The sequence below is a fragment of the Antechinus flavipes genome, chromosome 3, assembly GCF_016432865.1.
Source record: "Antechinus flavipes isolate AdamAnt ecotype Samford, QLD, Australia chromosome 3, AdamAnt_v2, whole genome shotgun sequence".
Classification (NCBI taxonomy): Eukaryota; Metazoa; Chordata; class Mammalia; order Dasyuromorphia; family Dasyuridae; genus Antechinus; species Antechinus flavipes.
In genome coordinates, this window is record NC_067400.1 from 245736104 (window position 1) to 245757753 (window position 21650).

Genomic DNA, 21650 nt, shown 5'->3' on the forward strand with positions numbered 1-21650 from the left:
TCCAAATAATTTTTTTATTTTCAAAAAATAAGGCAAAGTTGCACATTTAAGAAGGCTGATGCATTTTATAAGAAATATCTCATTTGCTTGCTAAGGCAATATCATAAAACATTGGAATGACACATTTCAGCAAACTACACAAAAACAGAATTCTTAGAAAAATCATATTTCAGATCTGTGTGATGAAGAACAGAATTACTCCTTAAAAAGATAAAGTTTTTGAAAGCACATGAATAAAACATTTCAGAAGACTTTAAGAAAGACTATTACTTCTTTCAAAAATATTTTGATGTAGTTATGATCTCATTGATGTGGGCATGGCCTCCTATAGTATAGACAATAATCCATTCATGCTTTCTTAATGTATAAAAATCTTATCTATGTCTTCCCATAAATTCTCTAGATGAGTTTCACCTAAATTGCTGAGGGTCTTTCACTAGATCTTATATTACACAGAAATAGTAGACATTGTCTTGAGCTATATCTTGCCATTGGACCCAGATGGTCCTAGAAGGAAAAGTGAGAAAGGTGACCTTACACAGCCCTCCCTCACTTAAATCCAATTCATTTGCATGTCAGGGCATCCTCTCCCTGATGTTATGGTCCTCTTTGAGAATGAAGGACAAACAACAATAACAACACTATACTGTAATTTTGATTCTTCAGAGATTATTATATGCAATAGTTTTCAGTTATCATATCATTACTGGGAAAAAATAGTTTTGCTTCAAAGAGAAGGTTGGGATTGCTGAATGTGCCAGTATCTTAAATGCTAGAAGCCTTGTCTTTTCCTGCTTAATTCTCAGCCTAGCTTATTATCTATCTGCAATATTTCTTCAAGATATATGTGCAGGTGGATCCAGTTAATGGTCTAAGTAATCAATTACATTTCATTTTTAACAATAAGTATTCCTCCTCATAACATCTTAATTCTTTAGTCAGTACACAAAATATCAACATAAGAATGAAATATGTCCTCCATTAAAGATTTGCCCTAAAGATTCTCAAAGACAACAGTAAGTATCATTTATCTAATATGCATGTCCTTGTTTATCCCTCACTTAATAATTGAAGCAGTGAGTGTTGAATAATTGCCACTATAATGATATCTATAGATATGGCAGAAAGAGTGCTAAATTTGGAAATTTTGAAATATGTTATTCACTACCTAGATTAATTTGGGCTTAACCTCTCTAAATCTGTTTTATCATTTGTAAAATGAGGAAGTTGGACTAGATGACCTCTCATATACCTTTTACATCAAAATCTACAGTATTAACTTTAACCAAAGAGAACCTTTAAGGCTGCATTTTGCTATGCCCAACCAAATGCTATATATATATGAATGTATGTTCATATATATATATATATGTATACATTTTACATACATATAACACACACATATATATACACACATAAAATGAATAAGAAATAGACAAAGTAGGATCCTATAATCTCTGTACTTTTCTTTCAGTTAATCATGTGATTATAAATATATAATCTGTGATAGGATATCTTTTATGAAAATTTATTTCTACCTCATATTTCAATATGGGTTTCTTTCACATATGTATAGATTATTCTCATCAGTGTTTTGTAGAGATGTAAAAGTAGATATGTGAGTTGCTGAATATCAATATTGTCAATCTTTTTTCTCATAATAATTCTGTCTATAATTTTTCCAATTATTTAGTCTCTTCCTCTTTTCCAGACATCTTAGGAAGCTATCTTTGAATGCTCTCAATATTTGAAGTTATAAAGGAAATTAAAAAAAAAAAAACAGGAAAAATAAAACTTTAGAGAAATCATTATTTTGGAAGACTTCATTACTTTTGAAATACAAGAAAATCAAATGAAAGTTAAAAGAGGACCATCTTCTGACACTTGGTATAATGAGAAGAACAGCAACGGATCCAATAAATAAGAGGGTAGGCTTCGAGATGGAAGTAGCACCACCAACAAAACTAGAATTGTCATAATGTCTACATGGCTTACCCCTAAGACATACAAATATATCTATCTGTCTATCTATCTATATAATCCACATATGAATATTTATATACATATGTATATATGTATATGCATCTGCACATACATATATACATACACATACATAAACACACATCTCCAAATAAAAAATCTTAGCTTTCTGTTGAGCACTAATTCATGAATGAACTGGCTTGTTAATAAGGGATCTTCAAAAGAAAATCTTCAAATATATTTATCTCCAAGTTATCACGGGAAAAGAAAAAGCAGTTTTCTTTCTCTAATTTTGTTTTTGGTTGGATTGTTCATGAAGTCTCTATATTCAAGATTTGCTTCTGCTCATTTCATTTCTGCTCATTTCTAAAGCAAATCTATTCTGTGATTAAACAAAACCTATAAAGGCCTACTTTAGACAATTAGACACTGTTCAAATTATAAAACTCCAGAGTACTTTTCAAAAATAAATTTAATCTTAATATTTATAAATATTTTCTTACTATTCAAGACATATATGTAGAAGCCAATTGAAAAGTACAAAAAAGATGTTGATGTATATTTGTCCACTAAATCATTAAACTTTTGCTTTTAAAGTACAATTCCAGTTTTTTTTATCCTTTTCTGAGCCTAAGAGAAGGAAAAAAAGTTTCCAACACTACCAAGATTACAAAATCTGGTTAGCAATATTGATACTTTTAATATTTCTAGGATATATGAAGGTGTCACTAAGAAGTACTAGCAACCTGAGCATATTAATTTTTAAAAGCATTTTAAGTTATAGTCTGACTTCAAATGAGCCAGAGGCACTATTTACTAACTCCCATTCAATCAGCAGTGTAATTTGCCTAATTGACCAACATATTTTTATGCTACTATACAAAATAACTAAATGAAAAGGCTTCATTGAATATTTTAAAAACCCAACAACACTGGAAGTAATTTTGAAATTAATCTAGCTCAAATTTCATTTTTTATAAATGAGTACATGGTGAGCCTGAAAAAGGTTAAGAGACTGTCAATTAATGCAAAAAACTTCACAAAAAGATGTTGATTTACCTTGGAATTATCTACTAACTTTTGTAGTGGTCAGAGAATATGTGTACAATATAGAGAGAAGAGTCCTGAATTATTGAAATCAAATTTTTCAAACATTCCCTGGTATCCCTGCAAGATATATTAAGAATTTCCACTGCAAAGAATGTTATATCACTTTCTTACAATGCAAATGGCTGAAAAGCACCCACTATGAGTCCAACCTGGTTCAGAGTTTGTAAGATGAAATGGCAATAGTTAGTGCTACATGAAAAGGGTAAAATATTTTCCCTTTTGTGTAATATAGCTGAAATTCAGAGGAAAAAATGGTTAGTAAAATTACCCAGAAGTACATAATCTGCTCCAGGAAATAGCCCTATAAATATCTCAACTACTTCTACACAAATTACAATAATTGCTAATGATATATAGTCAATATATGGTGTTTCAACTCTAGAATGTCAATTTCACATTCACTGTCTTAGCTTAAAATTCATTTTTAAATTTAACCTTTAATTTTTTTCCCTTTATACTGGTCCGATATGCCTAGGAAGCATACCCTACATAAAAATGAAAAGGCTACTAATCGTCATCATTTGAAACATGAAGCATGTGGAAGACAATTTTTTTTTTCAGATGAGTTGATCAACTTTTATGTATATTTCCCTTGTCTTTTTTTTTTTTTAAGTTTATAGTCAGAGTGCTATGCAAATTTTAAATGTGGTTTAAGGTACTTGACTTAACCAGAAATACTTTTAATTTTTCACGAATTCTTAGACTCTTTTAAAGTCAGTTACCATTCTCTAATCTAAATTATTTTCCACAAATAATATTTAAAAGACACATTTTTTTTGAATGTTAGTGAGATTTGTACATTTTTGGCATGGAAAGTTCTTTCTTAAGAAAAATAGTCTTAAGGAGACATACATTTAGAAAATTGAAACTGATTTTTTAAATAAAGAAAAATAAAAAGAAAAATAACCCTGTGTTCCAGCTTCCCTTCTCCCCAACCTGATATACATAGTAATCAGTTTCAGAAAAAGTTCTCTGTGAGGGAGTTGCTTTATAATTCCATGTCCAGGACTTCAAGTCATCTTGTTATAAAGAAGAATTTTGTAAAGGAAAAATCCAGTCACCATTAATATTTTAGTTATGTCATCCTTGAGTATTAAATGCTGTTAAAAAACCAAACTCTTCTACATCTTCTTCCTGGTTAAAATTATAAAGGGCAATGGAGAGGTGACCCAACCCAACTGGACTGAGAAGTTGAACACTTGACATCCAGAAATGTAATATAGTTCTTAAAAGTTGGGTAAGATACTGACCTGAAAACACAAGACAAATGCCTTTAATTTCAATTTTTAATTTTCTCCCTACTGGAATGTTTTACCTCTCTGCCCGAATTTTATATCGAAGGACAAAATAGGCAATGAGGCGAAGGGAGATGAAGAAAATCCCAAGAACAATAAAGTCCAAGTAAAGTTTGGCATTTTCCACATCTAATTCTTTCAGTATGGCTTCTGATTTCTGAAAGTGGCAAGTCTCTTCAATGTCACAATGAAGATCTTCTCTATCCAAACCATAGATGGAGAGAATGACTCCTTCGAACCCATATCTAGGAAGGAAAGCATTGATTTTAATCAAAGAATTTCACCATCACACCAAGTCAACTATGGTCACTTTCTTTATTACACTGACCTAGAATCTTAGAATTTTAAAACTGGAACAAAGCTAAAAATCACTTGGTCATTTTGTAAATAAGAAAATTGAGGGCAACATAATTAAAGTTATTTGTTACAGGTAACTTGACCGACTTGCTTGCACATCTACTCAATGTCAATCTTCATTGCAACACTGTTTTCCTGATACCCGATCTAGTACTCTTTAGGTTACACGAGGCTACCTAATCCTCCACATTTTCTCATTTATGAGAAGGATATAATATAATCTATATAGATCTCATTCTCTTTTCTCCTGTCACAAATATATTTAACATTGCAACATATACTATTCTTTTATATAATATCTCTGAATTATCTGAATGTCTCTGAATTATCTAGAAGTCTTTCTTTTTTTTCTTTTAAAGAAAAATTTTCCTTAGAATACCCTGATCAGCAAGCAAGAACAATTTGGCTTTAATAAATAAATATGCTCTGATAATAAAACATATGAAGGATCTTATGGAAAAGAGATTGGGGACTAATAGGGCAGGATATTTATGTACATTATCAAGTGAATTCAATGTATTAGAAGCTTTAGTTTAATTGTTTTTTCTCATAAATAAGTGTTCAATCTAGAGGTATGGAGGAATTTTTTTTCTAAAAGGTGCCTGCAATTAAAAGACAGAAGGCATAAATAAAATGAACTTTAAAATATGCTCTGAATAATTTGATATTAAACAATGTATTATTAATACTTGATTGAGCAACTTGCAAAAAAAAAAACTAAAACTTTTTTTTTTATCTAAAGGAATTCTATATGACACAACATATTACATCAGATCACAGACATTTTGTTTTTGGTTGTTATATTGAAGACAATCAATTAAGTGACTTAACTAGAGTCACATAGCTAGCAAATTTCTGAGTCTGGATTTGAACTTAGGTCTTCTGGATTCTGGATTCCATTGTGCCACCTATAGCTCTATCTGATGATATACATTTTAAAAACATCTGATTTGTTGATATTAGAAAGTATGCAACATTGCTAAAACCTTGCTATGATTTTATTCCCTTTGCTGTGATTTTTCTGGGTGTATTATAAATAATTTTTCCATGTAGTTTTATTCTTGAAATCTCTAACCTCATAATAGTTCTTTGTTGTATTACTTATTTTCCTTTCTTTATGATTTTCTTAGTCTTTCTTTCATTATTTGCCTCAAACCATGAGGTTTAAACTCCTAAATGTGACCTTCTTAATGGGGTAAAGATTAATTGAATTGCTATGAGTGTAGTCTACACCAGGTATGGAATGTTTGTGCCATGTGAACAAGATGATAATAATATAATTTCAAAATAATAATACTTAGTATTTACATAGTGCCCATTATGTGCCAAACACTGTGCTAAGCACTTTATAAAATTATCTCATTAGATGTTTTTCTACCCCTACAAGATAAAAATTATAGTTACCCTCATTTTTACAGATGAGGAAACCAGATTAGACAAAAATTAAGTGACATCGAGGATCACATAGTTAATAAGTCTGAAGCTGGATTTGAATTGAACTCTAGTCTCAGCACTCTATACACTCTATCCACCACTATGCCACCTCACTGCCTCTAAAGATTCCTTGATTCAGTAGTTATTGTCACCACTTCTAGAAAGTAAGAATTCATGACCTCTTTGGGTCACAAGCTAAAGGTGTTAAGCAAGGATCTGCTGTGGTATATTGTAGAATAGGCAGTGGTAGTGTTAGTTTTATTGTTCTCTCCAACTACAGTTAGCTTTTAGATTTATTTGACTCAATAGCTACTGTAGTCATAATCCTGAGTTAGGATTCACTGTAAGGTTAGAGAAGGAAAAAGGTAGAGTGGGAGATGTATAACAGAATCTTTTCTGTTTTGTTTTCTTCTTCAATTTTCCATTGAGTTAGTTATCTAGATGGAAATTTCTCTTTATTCTTCTTCAATTTGAGCTACTTTACCTTGGTCCCTTTCTTGCTATTTTTTTGAGGAAGCCTTGGAAAGAATTTTTATCTTGGTCATCTTGGAACATTCCCTAGAAGACATCTTGGAGTTTTAGATCTCCTAGCTATAACATTTTGGAGAACTTTTTTGTTTCCTCATTCTCTAAAATGAGGCTATCAACTGGATCAGAGACTCTTAGCTAGGGGTCCACAGATTCCCAAAGAGTTAATAAATTTTATGATGTCCATGAACTTGGATGAGAAGAAAAAAAATCTTTATTTCAATATAAATGGGTTCAAGTATTATTTTATACATTTTATTTTATGAATTTAAAAACATAATTCTGAAAAAGGGTCCCAAGGCATTACCAGATTTTCACAAGGATTCATACAAAATAGCTCAAGAATCCTTAGATTAGATGATCTTTAAGAGTATTTTAAGTGCTAACAGTCTACAGTTTTAGTATAAAATTAAGGCAGGTTATGTACCAATATATTTTATCTTTCTTATTTTATATGAGAAAAAATATCACAAGAATGCCAAATATTTACTTGTTTGTTTATTCATTTATTAGTGTGAGAGTGTGAGAGATTCCATTTAATTGGAAAAAGGCATTTCTGTCTAAAATAATGAAGAGGATCTTGCTAGCTTTAGTTAGCCAATATGTAAAACATTAATTATAGAATAACATAGAATTCTTGTTCCTCATGAGAGTTAAAAATAAAGACAAATCAACTGGTTTCCCACAAATTACCTGACATAGGAAATATAGGACATCCATTGTAAATATGCTGGAATTGTATCAAAACTGACAAAGAATCCTGAGAAAAGGAGGACTGGGATAGCTGTCACAGGACCCACAAATGTTGCCACCTATAGAAAATGGAAGTAAAAATAAATAAATAAATAAATAAAGGGAGCTGATTCAAAACCAGAAAACCAGAAAATGTCGTAATATTTTTTCTTCAACAATTCAATTCAACAAACATTTATGAAATTCATGTTAAGCACAGAAGATATTATAACTAAGTATATAAGGCCAGTATTGAATAAGTCTATGTACTGAAGAGTTCAGTTCAGGTATTTCATTAGAAGTGCTCTCTGTAAGGGCAAACAATTCAAAGTATTGCCTCATCACCTCCATTAACAATGAATGAAAGACATACTCCAGATAAATTTAGGATAATCTTCATGGAGAATGCAGGTGACAGGAACAAAGCATCACAACTATGCTATTTACAACTCTGTTTCGACAAATACCTTATTATTAATAGTTAGTTATTTATGACCCTGTTACGATAAATAATTTGTTATTGCTAGTTAAAATGGAAGTGAAATGTCAAAGTGTGGTCTATGCATTAACCCTGGAATGTATATGGCATCACCTGGAGGTAGCTGGGGTTAATGTAGCACTAGCTTAAAGAGTATATAAACCCTGTCTCTCAGATTAATAAAGGAAGTTTGCAAAGCACATCTTCTTATCTGGCCTCAGATATTTAATTCATATTCACACATTCTGTGTTCACTGGAGCTGGACTCTAACAACTGGGTGCTAGTTTTTAAATAGAGATAATAAAGTGTCATTTCTTAAAGAGATGATTATGTATTATTTAATAAGTGAAACACATAAGAAAATATATGTAGTTTGAAGGACATTAGGGGAAAATTCACAGAAAATATGACACCTGTGCTATACCTTGAAGAAATATAGGGAGTCTAAGAGATGAAGATTAGGAAGAAATCCAGTCTAGGAAAAGGGGCCACCCTTACAAAAATGCACAAAGATAAATCAGCTCCTAAATTTGGGAAATACTGAGAAATTTGGCTTAGCCAAACTATAGATTGTAGGAGAATAATGTGAAATAAGACTGAAACTGCACAGAAGCACATGTTCTGAATTTACTTTCTTGATTAATTTGCTCACTTCTTACCTTCATTTAAAGTAATTTACTTTGTACATTAGATTAGATAAAAACACATTTATTTAATCATTTGATCAATCTGAGTCATTTAAATATTATGTCAAGTTCCCTCATGCTCTGCAGATTGTGTGTATAAAATGGTTCAACCAAGAAATTCAAGAGTCTGACAGCACAGAGAAAAGAGTCATTCTAGCCAGCCCCTGAAAGGAAATTATTGTGTAGCAGAGATGGGGAGAGGTACAGCATCTCCTCCTCCTCTCTGCTTTGAGCAGAGAATGATCTTGAGAACTTCTGAGAGCTAGAAGACCTGGACTTCTCATCAGTGTCCTGAAAACATCCTGGGAGAGTAGCAGTTTGGCAGCAATGTCTTCATTGTGAATTGAGAATAAACTAGAAACATGGAGGGATAGCAGCTTCAAGATTCTACAAGTAACCCAGAAGAAAATATATCATACCTATTCATGTCACTCCTTCAACTGAGATAACAAGCAAATTTGGCTTTTTTTCCCCCTGAAATAACAAAGGGTTGTGTAAAGTACTTATCCTCTGCTTCAGTTTTCTCATCTATAAAATGGGGATAATAATGCATCCACCTTCTTCCAAAATTGTAGTGAAGATCAAATAAGATAATATTTGTAAATGTTATCACACTAAGCTGGCACATAGAAGGCACTTAATAAATGCTTTTTGTCTGGCCCTTTTACTCTGGGCCCAAACACAAAGGCCAGGTTTAATTATTGACCAACTCAAAAAAGAAAAGAAAATCAAATTTCTTAACTCAGAAGAAAAACTTGGTCTCTAAGGAGATCCCAGAATATATGGAACTCTTTCCATATAGCTATGGATCTTGAAGAAACTGCAAGTCACCCCCTCACCTTTTAAGGGAGAAGCCAAACTGTCCAGATGAAAATACTTCCACAATTCCTTTTATGAATAAGATCATCCTGACCAAGGAAAAACATTTCTAAAAATCCTTTTCTACACAAGGCATACCAATTCTCTCCCTTCTCTTCCCCCACTTCCCCCCAGGGCTTTTCTTAATGGAGGCAAATCTCTGAGATCCAGGTAAATTTTCTCTAGGTCCTATATCAAAGTTCACCCAAAGTTTCTTTCAAGGGATTCCTCCTACTATAAGGGTAATTCCAATGAAATTTCAAACTCTCTTCTCACTAGGATAAGTAGCTTCACTTAGGATAAAATACTCAGAATGGCCTTCAAAAGATGAATAGTACCCCCCAAAGAGAATTTACTTAATGGTTGATTTTCAGAATTTCTAGGCCACATAGATTATTTTACAGATTTATAGTCAGATAAGCTGAATCATGAGTAAGACAAGAATTGTAAAACATTGTGAAAATAAAAAGAAGCAAATGAATGAATATTTTTGACCTAATATGGCATGCTTTATATGAACTTCTAAGCACAAGTATTTTAGGAATATAAAACAAATTATTTTCATAATACTTATGACAATGAGTCAATATACTCATTGGACAGATTAATACAGTAAATGTTAATAAATTAAGAATATGAACATTTGAAAGTCATTAAGGAAAAAATTAGTTTAGCTTTTAAGAAAACATACCAGAACCTTACTGTATAATTACAGTCTAAACAAAAGAGAAAAAAAAATGCCATTTCCCACCTCCCTAGGAAATCCTGAAAACTAGAGTATCAAGTAAATAAAAGTATTAGTTGAAGATCCTCTCTAGCGGCTCCTCAAGTGTAAAGGGCCCAGTGTTTATCTGGGACAGGCCCCATTATGAAACACTGCTTTATACTTCCTCTTCCCACATCCTGCTTACACTGGCAGCTCAGTTTCTTAGGCTGTCTGGCTCAAACTTGTGGTAGGCTGCAAACAGCCACAAAACCTACAATCCATTTCTATTTGAGTTTCCTACTACTGTTGTAAAAGACCATGAAGGGCTGAGGTAGAGTGTTTTTATAATTTTATGGCTCATAAGCACCTTCTGGTGTGCTTCACATTGATTATCACTTGATAATCATTAAACAGCTCCCTGACTTCATTAGCTGTGTTAATAAATGAATATTATTAAAGTGGCAGAGTAGGAAGAGTTTGTACAAAATGTTCTCCCAAAAGCCTGTGACAGACAGCAACAATGATTTACAGAAAAAGGGAGTGCAAACTTAGAGTGTTCATATGCCAGAAGGATAAACTAATAGAGCCTGGAAGTCCTCAATCTGTTCTCTCCTGAAATACGATGTAGCTATCTCCTAGGGGAACTTATAAAGTCATGAAGCTGCCTTTCTTCAGTGTTTCTAGCTTGCTCTCAGCTTCTAATGTAGATCCAGCTGCCAAATCCTTGATAAATAGTTCTATTTTTCCCAGTCTCTGAAGCTCACAAGATTACTCTGGGTAAATCAGGGGAGGTAGGAGGAGAGGATTCTTTAAGCAGGGGAGAAAGAGAACATGCTCTACCTCTTCCTCAGAGATAATGGTTCTCTACTATATTCTGTTAGATACTTGAATGCCTGGTTCTGAGTTTACTACATACATTAAAGAAAATCCACAAGGATTTGGAGTGGGCATTCATTTATTTAATGCCTTAGCTTGGTTGAATGATTTGATTATTTTCTTGTCTGATAAAAGCATTAGGGCTAGTTACTTTTCTTTAAAAGATTTAAGTGGAGACTAGTAACATTAAGTGATTGACTCAATTTCCACAGCTACATTTAAGTTAGAGCCAAATTATGAAGGATCTAAAAAAAATACTCAATAATTTATCATTAATCATTGAGGAAACAGGGAGTCACTGTTTTGTTTGTTTTGAACAGGGAAGTAACATGTGATGGAATAAAAATGAATGAATACAAAAGAAAGCATTTAATGTATCCCCTATATGCTAAGTATGAAGCTAAATTCTAAGGAAACAAATACAAAAGTGAGACAGTCCTTGTCTTCAAATAGATTGTAATCTATTTCATTCCAGTTCAGGGAGACAGGATATATTAGGGGGAATGGTGGTCTATTTTGTCTGGGAAATTAACAAACTTAATGGAGCTGTAAGCAGTGATTTCTCTGCCATATTTTGATGGTATTTTACTATTTCTACAGCATTATGTGGCAAATGAGGTATTATGGTGTCAGAGAAAATGAAGACACCAAAATGGGAATAGGAAGGTGACTAACCTGACTGGAGGTGACTTTTCTGGATGGAGCTAGTGAGAAATTAGGTGAATTTGCACTGATTCACTAATTGAGAACTTTTAACCTTAAGGCAGTAGTCCCAAAGCTAAATTCTGAACTTTCATTTTAGGAGAAAGTTACATTTTTTGACAGGAATAGAAAATCTGAAGGAAGATTAGCTTTAGGGGAAATGATGAAGGACATGTTAAATTCAAGATGTCTATAGGAAATTATGGTAGAGATGTCTAGTAGGTAGAAAAAATGTAGGACTGGGGAAAGCCACCTAAATTTGTTTGGTTTAGTTTCCTTAACTTTAAAATAGCATACTAATAGTAGCTACCTCTCTGGGTTGATGTGAGAATCGAATGAAACATTTTAAAATGTTTAGCATATTGTCTGGCCTATCAGAAGATTTTCACAAATGCTGGTTAATATTATCATTGTTATTCATGAGAAAATAAAAATTATTTCTTTTCTCTAAAGCCATTTTAAAAAAAGAAAAGAGCTGTTCAAAAAGGAAGTAAGTTTATATCACTTAGAACTTAAGGGTTTTAATTATGTATTAGTGGGAGTATTGAGAAAGCAGTTACCTGACATTACTCTCGTATTTTGAAGTAAGAGAAGTTAAGAGTAACCACATTGCTTTTATGTGCAGAGGTATATCTACCGTCTTGTAGCTGTGATGTAAAATATGTAAAAAGTAAGATGTAAAATATCAGTCTGAAACACTTTGTTGCTGAGTTTTGTGAGTTTATTTCACATTTTCCAGAACTTCCCTCAGCCTTGCATTTAACAGAATATTTTGAGTCTTTTCTTGGGAACTCAACTCTCAGTGATCAGAGACAAAGGAGTTTCTATCTGGGAACCAACGTCTATGCCTTGCTTTCCAGTTTTCAAAAGATTGAACTATAGTGAAGATGTTTGTTAGTATTCTATTGATAGATTACCCCCTAGAACTTCTGGTCAATTATGTTTTCTGTTAGTTATATTTTGTTATTGTTGTTCAGTCGTTTTGATGGAATATCTTTTAGGGGAGACAGCAATAATTTTTCTTTTCTTTTCTTTCTTTCTTTTTTTTTTTTTTAAACTGAGGCAATTGGAGTTAAGTGACTTGCCCAGGGCCAGATTTAAACTCGGGTCCTCTTAACTTCAGGGATTGTACTCTATCCACTGCATCAACCCAGCTAATTCTCTAAATTGACTTAAGTAATACAGTCATTTTTATTATACTAACAAGTTCAAACCTTGAGAAATGAATATTCATAACATTATTTTAATCATTCCTTATATCTTTAAGGTTTTAATTATATGTCTTGTATATGTTGTGATAGAATAACTTCAAATCATTTTTGTATTCTAGTTGTTTTTAAAGTGCTTCCAATAGATCAGTAAAGATACACTCTAGGCCAAACACTGAGCTAGGTGCTGGGGATATAAACACAAAAAAATGAAACTATTCCTATTCTCAAGGAGCTTACATTCTAATGGGAGAAACAAAATGTTATTATATAGGTATATATAGAATAAAAATAAAATAAACACAAAGAAGTTAGAGACAGAGGCACTGGCAATTTATGTGGGGGAAGGCTTATTGTAGAAGGTTTGTGATCTATACCTAGGAGAAAAGAGGTATAAGTGGGAATATTAGTGAGGTGGGTATAAGTGAGAAGGAAGTTTGTTCCAATATTGGGAGAAAGATTATACAAAAAAACCCACAGAAATGAAAGATTGAGTGCTATATTATAGAAATGAGATGAGTCCAGCTTTCTGATTCACTGGGTGTAGGATTGGGAGTAATATATAATAAGACTAAAAATTAGCACGGAATAAAGTTTTAAAGAGCTTTAAAAGTCAAATGATAATTCTTACATCCTAAAAGCAATCCACTGATTTTACTTAATAGACAGGGTGATATAACCAGATATGAAAAAGGATAAGACTCTTTACTGAACTCCTTGTTTTACTCTTCTTTTTATCTTAAAAGTCTTTAACATTGTACCTCATTCATTCTTCTTTTCCTTCTATAGCTGATATTGATAGATTCATTTTCCTCACTGAGCCCTACTCTTTTACATATTTTTATATGTGCCCTTTAAATTCCATCCCCTTCTGTCTTTTTCAACAAGTTTCTCTGTCATTCCTTCAGGAACAGAAAAATATTGAGGAGTGGAGAAATTTAAGGTTGTCATATAAGTGAAGAATAAATTTAGGAGGGTAAGTCATGGGAAGAGATGGAAAAGAATGGGAAGGGAATAGAATTTAATATATCATCTATTATGCCCCTGGGCCTGTGTTGAGTGCTTTTTACAGATATTACCTCATTTGAACTTTATAACAACCCTACAAGGTAAGTGTTATTATCTCCATTTTATACTTGAGAAAATTGAGGCAGACAGAAGATAAATGACTTGCCCAAGCTTAGAGCTAGTAAATTTATGAGACCAGATTTGAACTTAGGTTTTCCAGACTCCCAGATTCCTGTGCTCTATTTACTATGCCATCAATTGCCTCTAGAATGTTAGAAAGTTGTGGTCAGATAAAACGATATTCTTTTATTAAAGAAGTGAAATACTTCTAGATAATGGTGAGATCTGGAGTCCAGCCATCCTTGTCTGTAACTGAAGTGTCATTCTTGCATAGTCAATGATGAAATATTATAGTGATAAGGTAAAAGTTTGCAAGTCACAGAAAGAAGAAAGATGACAGATAAAAAACAATGTTTCCACTTTGTATAGGATGATGGTGTGGAGCAAAAGGCCGAGGACAATTTTGCCTTTGTTGCCTAGCTGCTATTCTAGGCTGAGGGAGTAGGATTTAGGTAGATCATAAGTAGAAAAGGGAACTGGGTCTATTATTCTGGGTGGTATTTTTTCTCTTTTAAAAAAAATTTACTTTTTATACTTAATATTGTTTTTCTCCAATTCATTAATACATATTCCCCCCAAATATGATTTTTCCTTTAAGCTCTTCTTTAAAGTTGCATTTCAGAAAATTTGGCATATTATCTAAGCTTTTGTCTCTCTTACATAGTTATGTTGTTTCAATTATCCAATTTAGGATTCTAGCCAACATCACGAACTTCATTTAAAGCTGTAAATTTTGCTTGTTTCTTATATTAATACTTTTTGTATGTTTTAGGGTCTCTAAAAATGTATTTATGATTAAAGTTTTAAAAATTAATTTGTACATTTTATCATTTCATTGACTATTATCTCTGCATAGAAATTTTTTTTTAAAGGTACAATATAGTATTAGGACCAAGTCATAGTAATATAGTAACAGTGTTAATAAAAATAGATTTTTTTTAATGTTTAATTTTAGAATTTAGTTTCTCTAACAGTATATAGAATTCAATAAAATTGAGTTATGTTGATTATTGAATTATATTATTCAATATGTTTCTCTTTTATATCTATATTAGATTTATCTATCTCTTGAAGAACATCATCTCCTACAATTATTAACTTGCTAAATATGTTTTTCCAAGTGTGATTCATTAACTTTCTTTATGAATTTAAATGCTATTCAGTTTGGTACATATTTGTTTACTATTGAGGTTGTGTTTTTTCTATGGAAACTTTAAAAATAGTTTAGTTTTCCTTTTTATCTCCTTTGAGAGTGTGAATTTTAGCTCATGATTAATTGGACTCACCTAAGGCATAATGAATTGTCTTAGCATTTTATTTTCATTCTGTATTTATTTATTTATTTTTACTAAACTATTTTATTGATGACTTTTGTTTTTATAAAATAATACTTTTCTTGCATACTCTCTTCTACCCCCACATTCACCATGGAAAATTAGCTAACCACAGCCATCTGACAAATGGATTCTGACAATATATGTTCTTTATTGATTTTAGAAATGTTTCTTCTATATATAAAATTTTTAGCTTTTATTTTCACATTCATTCTATCAGTTTCATGGAGATCTTCTCTTATGAAAATAGAGATTCCAACCTCATCTTTCAAGTGAAACCGTTCTCTGTATTTTCATCCTTCCCTACTATTCTGCAGCTTTTGATACTGTTGATTACTCTCTTCTCTCTAGGCATATCCAGCAGTTTTGATGTGACCCCATTTACTCTGGAGGGGAAAGTGAGGCAGGTGACCTTGCCCAGCCCTCTCTCACTTAAATCCAATTCACTTGCATGTCATGGTATCACTTCTCTGGTGTCATGGTCCTCTTTGAGTACCAAGGACAAGCAACAAGATTTTCATGTCACTTTTCTTTCCTGATGAAGAGGAGACTCTTATCTACTGGTTCTTTATCCAGATCATACCTGTTTGTGTTCTTCAAAGCTCTATTCTGGGACCTCTTCTCCTCTCATTACTCTTTACTCATTTACTCATGAGTAATTACTCATTTCTCATAAACTCCTAGGGATTCAATTTTTAGGCAATTCTCATATCTATTTGTCCAGCCCTAACCTCTTTCTTGGGGCAGTTAGGTAGCTTAATGAATAGATCACTGGGCCTGGCAACTTTGGGCAAATCACTTAAGCCCTATTTGCTGCAATTCTTCATCTGTAAAATGGGGATACAATGGAGAAGGAAATGGCAGACCACTCCAATATCTTTGTTAAGAAAATCCCCTGGATAAAGTCCATGGGGTCACACAGTCAGACATGATTGGATGAATGAATAACAACAATAACCTCTCTCTTAGTACCCAGTTTTATGTCTCCATTTGTCTACTGGAAATCTTGAACTCCCCATGTTCAAAAGCAAACTTACTAATCTGCATTTCTCCCATCTTAAAAAACAAAACAAAAAAAAAATCCAATCTCTCCTCTTCCTAATTTTCCTCTTACTCTCAAAAGTACCACCATCCTCCTAGTCACACAGATTTGTAACCTAGGTGTCAATTTCGACTCTTCATTCTTTCTTACCCTCTATATTCAAACATTTATCAAGTCCTGTTGTATCCACCTTAATATCCCCTCTCTCTTCTGACACTGAGACTACCATTGTGTAGGACATCATCACTTCATGCCTGCACTATTTCAATGGTCTTGTGATTGGTTTCCCTGCATCATTTCCTCCCTTCTATCATTTCCAAAAGATGTCTGCCTTAATTATTCCTTCTCTTTCTACTCTTTAATCTCTAACTTTCTATCAGCTTTTTATCTGCTATCTAAAAACATACCTGAAACCCTCACATCCTTAAAAGATGCTCAGAAGATACATTCCCACACTCTTTGCTTCCACCTATCTCCTCATTCACTTCTCAGCCACTGTCATCATTTTTTTTACTTTATTACTCAAGTGAAACTGTGTTTTTCAAAGTTACAAGTTCTCTATTGCCAAATCTAATAGGAATTTTACTAGTCACCATTTTGCTTCACTTCTCTGCAGCACATGACACTTTTAACTATCTTCTATTTCTGGATATCTTCTCCTCATTATTGTGATATTGTTTTCTCTTCTTTCTTCTCCTAGCTGTCCAATTTGTCCTTCTCAATCTCTTTTGTTTTTATAATCAATATTATACCCCTTAGCTATGTCTTTGAACCAAGGTTCTATCATGGGCCCTCTTCTCTACCTATATTTTTTTAATTATTGATTGCATCAACTCTCATATCTTAGAAAAGACAATCACTAGCCAGAGGATAAGTCCACTACCTGACTTAGCTTTCTAGAAGACATAGAGGAAATAAGATGGATAAGTATAGAGTCAAGATGGAATATAAAATACTGCTTAAGTAATCCCGAGATTGTATACAATATTCAACAGAATGTGAGTCCCTTTAAATAAGGGACACTAGTTTTGCATTTCTTTTCAATTTTTCCAACACATAGAAAAATTCCTTAAAACATAGTAAGCACTTAGTACTTGCTGATTTATTTGATGTTTTAAGTATCAAACTCCAAGAGAATAGAATAGCAATTTTAAGCTTATTTATATTTTTGTATCAATGAACTTTTGTGGATCTTGTATGTTTTAAGCACTTCTTAGGGTAGAGGCAGTGAGATACCTGATCTACATTATATACTGGGTATTTGGTAAAAACCTTAAATATATAAGATGTCTTAGAATTAGACTTAAACTGAGGAAGATGAACTCAAATTCTGTCTTGAACATTCTCAAGTTGTGTGACTGGAAAAGTCATTCAACCTCACACAGTTTCAGTTTCATCATCTGAAAAAATGGGGAAAATAATTCACCTGCATCCCAAGGTTGTTGAGGATCAAATGAGATAGCATAGATAAGTTTTCTAAAACTTATACTTAACTTTTATACTAGTATAGTATACTTTAAGTACACTAAAGTTTAAAGTACTATCTATACCAATACTGGTCATTATTATTATCATTGTTAATTCCAAGAATTAAACCTTTAGGTTTAAGTATTTTCCCCTAGGGATATAAAGATTCAAAGACATAAGAAAATAAAAGTCAAAACCCCTCCCTATAGGGGTCAGGTTTCCCCAGGTTTAAACTCAGTTTATTTGTATGCATAAATCCAGGACTCAGAGGAGTGGAGCCCTCTAGTGGAGAGGGAGATGGTGAAATCTCCCTCCTTAGCCCATATATAGCCATTGTTGTATATCACTCCCTTTGCTGCAGTCTTCAGTTCAGCTAGACAGGCTTTATTGCTGCTCCTCGCATATAGTATTTCAGATCTTGTTTTGAGCCTTTGTTCTGGCAGTTTCCCAAACCTGGAATATTCTCCCTCCTTTCTTCCAACTATGTGTCCTTTTTTTTTTTTTCCCCCAAAACTCATGCCAAATATCACTTTCTTAAAGTCTTTTTTCATACCTCCAGCCAAAAGTTTGTCTTCCCCACCCTCCCCCCAATAATCTTGTAGTGTGTATAGTGGTGTTTTGTTTTATTTTGCTTAGTATAAATAAGTACACATTATCTCCTCTGATAAAATGTAAGCTCCTTGAAGACAAGAGACTTTTTTTGTTTGTTTGTTTCTCTAATACCTAGTACAATGCCTGGCACACTACTTAATCAATGTTTGCTGGTTTTATAGACTGATTAAACTACTAAGGCCTTTCCATTGGAAATTGAGTAAAAAGAATCCAAAAGGCAAAAGATTGGTTATAATAAAAAAAAAAACAGTAAAGTAAACTGAGTCAAGTCTTAGGACTCTCTGGTAGAAGAAAAGTAATGTGCACATCTGTGGCAGGGTGACAGTGGGGGTGAAGAAGTGATTTTCTGACCTATGACCCTCTATCAAAACAGGAATAAATAAATCCAGAATCAGTTCGATGAAGCTCATTTTGGATACAATAACAAAACACTCTAGTCCTAAAATTCTATGTTTCAGTTCATAATAAACACAAAATATCATCTAAGCATAATTTCATGAGCTCAGTTTTAGGATTTCCTTAGAAGTTTAGGAAGACATATGTAGATTAACAATCAGTTAAAATGATAACTATCTCAAATACCTACTTAAAATATAAAATACAAGTCTATAGTTGTTGTTTTTTTCTTTTTACTTTATACCTGTAATGATGTGGAGGCTGCACCAATCAGGAGACCCAGAGATTGAGCCACCAGTGATGTCATTGTCCCCAATGCTGCAAATAGGACAAATCTGAGAGCATCAGATGGCTGAGAAGTCATCCAGTATACAATACTGCAATAGGCTACTGGAAACATGATCTGACAAAGAAATGCATGAATTATTAACATGGAGATGTTTTCCATACATAAAGTGATAAAGCCCAAGCAACAAGATTTAATTATGTTACACTTCTATTCCTTATATATTGTGCTCTGTGGCAATGATGCTTATTAGTAGAATTAGTTGATCAGTAACATTCTATCAAATAACTTTTTTTTTTTTTTTTTTTTGCTACTTGGAAATTAGGAGACAACACATACTTTCTGCTCAGACAGGAAATTAAGACAGGAAACACCATTGCAATGTGATAGCTTACTCTATTTTTATTCTGTTTTTTTTTTCTCTAGAAAACCACAATCTAATGAAATTAATGGTTTGCCATCCTTTACAATAGAAAATAGAAAATATTTCCCTTCTCAAATAATACTATAATATTAATTTACCTGAAAGGGAACATCAGCCATGGTCTTGGCCAGATAGTAGGCCTTTAGACTGTACCAATAATTCAGATGTTCTCTAAGAAAAACTCCCATCTCAAGAGGAACTACAGAGAATATGAAACAAACATTAGTAATGAATACTATGACATGTAAAATATGATGGATTTATAGTTTCTGATCTTGTCCAATACAATGACTCAGTATCAGCTATCAATGTTAAAAGAGAAAAAGCTGTTACAATACTTTGTATCTTTGTATCTTACTTTGAATACTTTGAATCTTAATACTTTGTATCTTAAGTATCTCAAGCTTAACTGTATTAGAAAAAATTAACATCACAAAATGTATCCCTAGTTTGAAAAAAATTCCAATAAATCTTGTTTTCCTTTTTAAAATATCTTTTTATTGATGTCTTTTAAAATTTTCAAAATCACATCCATTTTTAATATATATTTTCTCTTCCAACTTTATGGGTCATTCTTTTTAATAATAATTTAACACAAGGAAAAACAAGGCAATTTATCAAAGCCAACCAACATAATATCCAATAATGAAATATTCCTTATTTTATCTGTGCAGTAAAAGTGAAGAAGGGACCCTGAAACTCTAAACATCCTTGAAGGAGAAAATTTCCTTCAACTCTGCCTCAGTGAGAGATCCTGCCCGAGGGAAACAAGACAAACAGTTTCATTCTATCTAGGTGGGGCTGATTCCAGTCCTTCGGAAAAGAATTCCAAATCAATTCTATTCAAATTCCAGCTCAAGCTGAAACCCATCTAGTAGATGAGTGAACTTGGGACTTCACCCACTAGCCCCCTTCAGTTTGTAGACAAGCTCCTCCTATTATAAAAGAGCCAATCTAAAATCCTCTCTTTGCAGAGGTTCTAAATGCCATGCTATGCCAAGGAAGCCTCTGCCCACTGGATAATATTCTTTTCCAGTGTCACACTCTCTTTATCCTCACTTATTTCCTTAATGAGACTTTATGCCTCTCTGTCAGGATTTCTAACCTTATTTCCCAATCCCTATAATAAACCTTTTATCAATCTAGGTTTTCGGGTCTATAAATTCCTTTACAGACAATTTCTGCAACACCAGAAGGGAGTTCCCCAAAACTCCCTATCCTTGTGCCAAATCCCAAGAGGGTGTAGGAGAGCCAAACCTCTCCATTTGGTTCCCTGAACCCCAAACCTGCCACTAGACCTTATCATTTAACTCCCTGACCACCAGAAACCCTAATCTCACTTTGGTTCCCTAAATCTAGACCTTATCATTTGGTTCCCTACTAAAGGGAACCCCAAAACCCAAACCTCATCAAAAGAACAGAGGTACATTTTATTTTTTTGAGAGATACATTTTTAAAACTCATCTTTTGGATCAAATTTTGTCATTATAATTAGAGAACATTAAATTTGTAGTACTGTCATTTTATTTTTTGTTAATAATGTTATGTACACTGTCATTTTGTTGTCATAGTTCTACTTATTTTACTGGTTAGAATTTCATTTTAATCTTAGCTACTATGAATTTTTCATATTCATTATTTCTTATGGTAAAGTAATAATATTTCATCATAAATATGTACTCTAGCTTGTTTAGCTCTTTTTAATTGATAGACATCTATTTTGTTTCCAGTTAATTACTAGCACAGAAAGTGCTCTTAAGAATAATTTTGAGTTGAATATATAAAACTTGTCTTTCTCCATTTGACTTTCTTGGACAATATGCTTAGAACATTATCTTTACACTAAAAGTATAGGGAAATATGTCACTTTTTAAAAGCATAATTTCAAATTTAGTTCCAGAATGTATAGATAAATTCATAATTCCATCAATGGTGTATTAATGGATTAATTGTCCCACAATCTTCCTACATTTATTGTTTCTATTGTTTTGTGATTTTTGCCAATTTCCT

At 32.6% G+C, this 21650-nt stretch overlaps 1 protein-coding gene across 1 annotated transcript in view; it reads right to left on the reverse strand.

Annotated features, from left to right (window-relative positions):
- Positions 1–3526: 3526 nt before the first annotated feature.
- ABCG1 (ATP binding cassette subfamily G member 1) overlaps positions 3527–21650 on the reverse strand; it is an 88104-nt gene continuing 69980 nt past the window's right edge. The window contains exons 12-15 of the mRNA XM_051990576.1: positions 19739–19839; positions 19175–19333; positions 7398–7516; positions 3527–4630 (exon numbers count right to left, since the gene is read on the reverse strand). Coding sequence (XP_051846536.1) covers positions 4402–4630; positions 7398–7516; positions 19175–19333; positions 19739–19839 — 608 coding nt within the window. The 3' untranslated portion in view covers positions 3527–4401. The remainder of the gene's footprint in view (positions 4631–7397; positions 7517–19174; positions 19334–19738; positions 19840–21650) is intronic.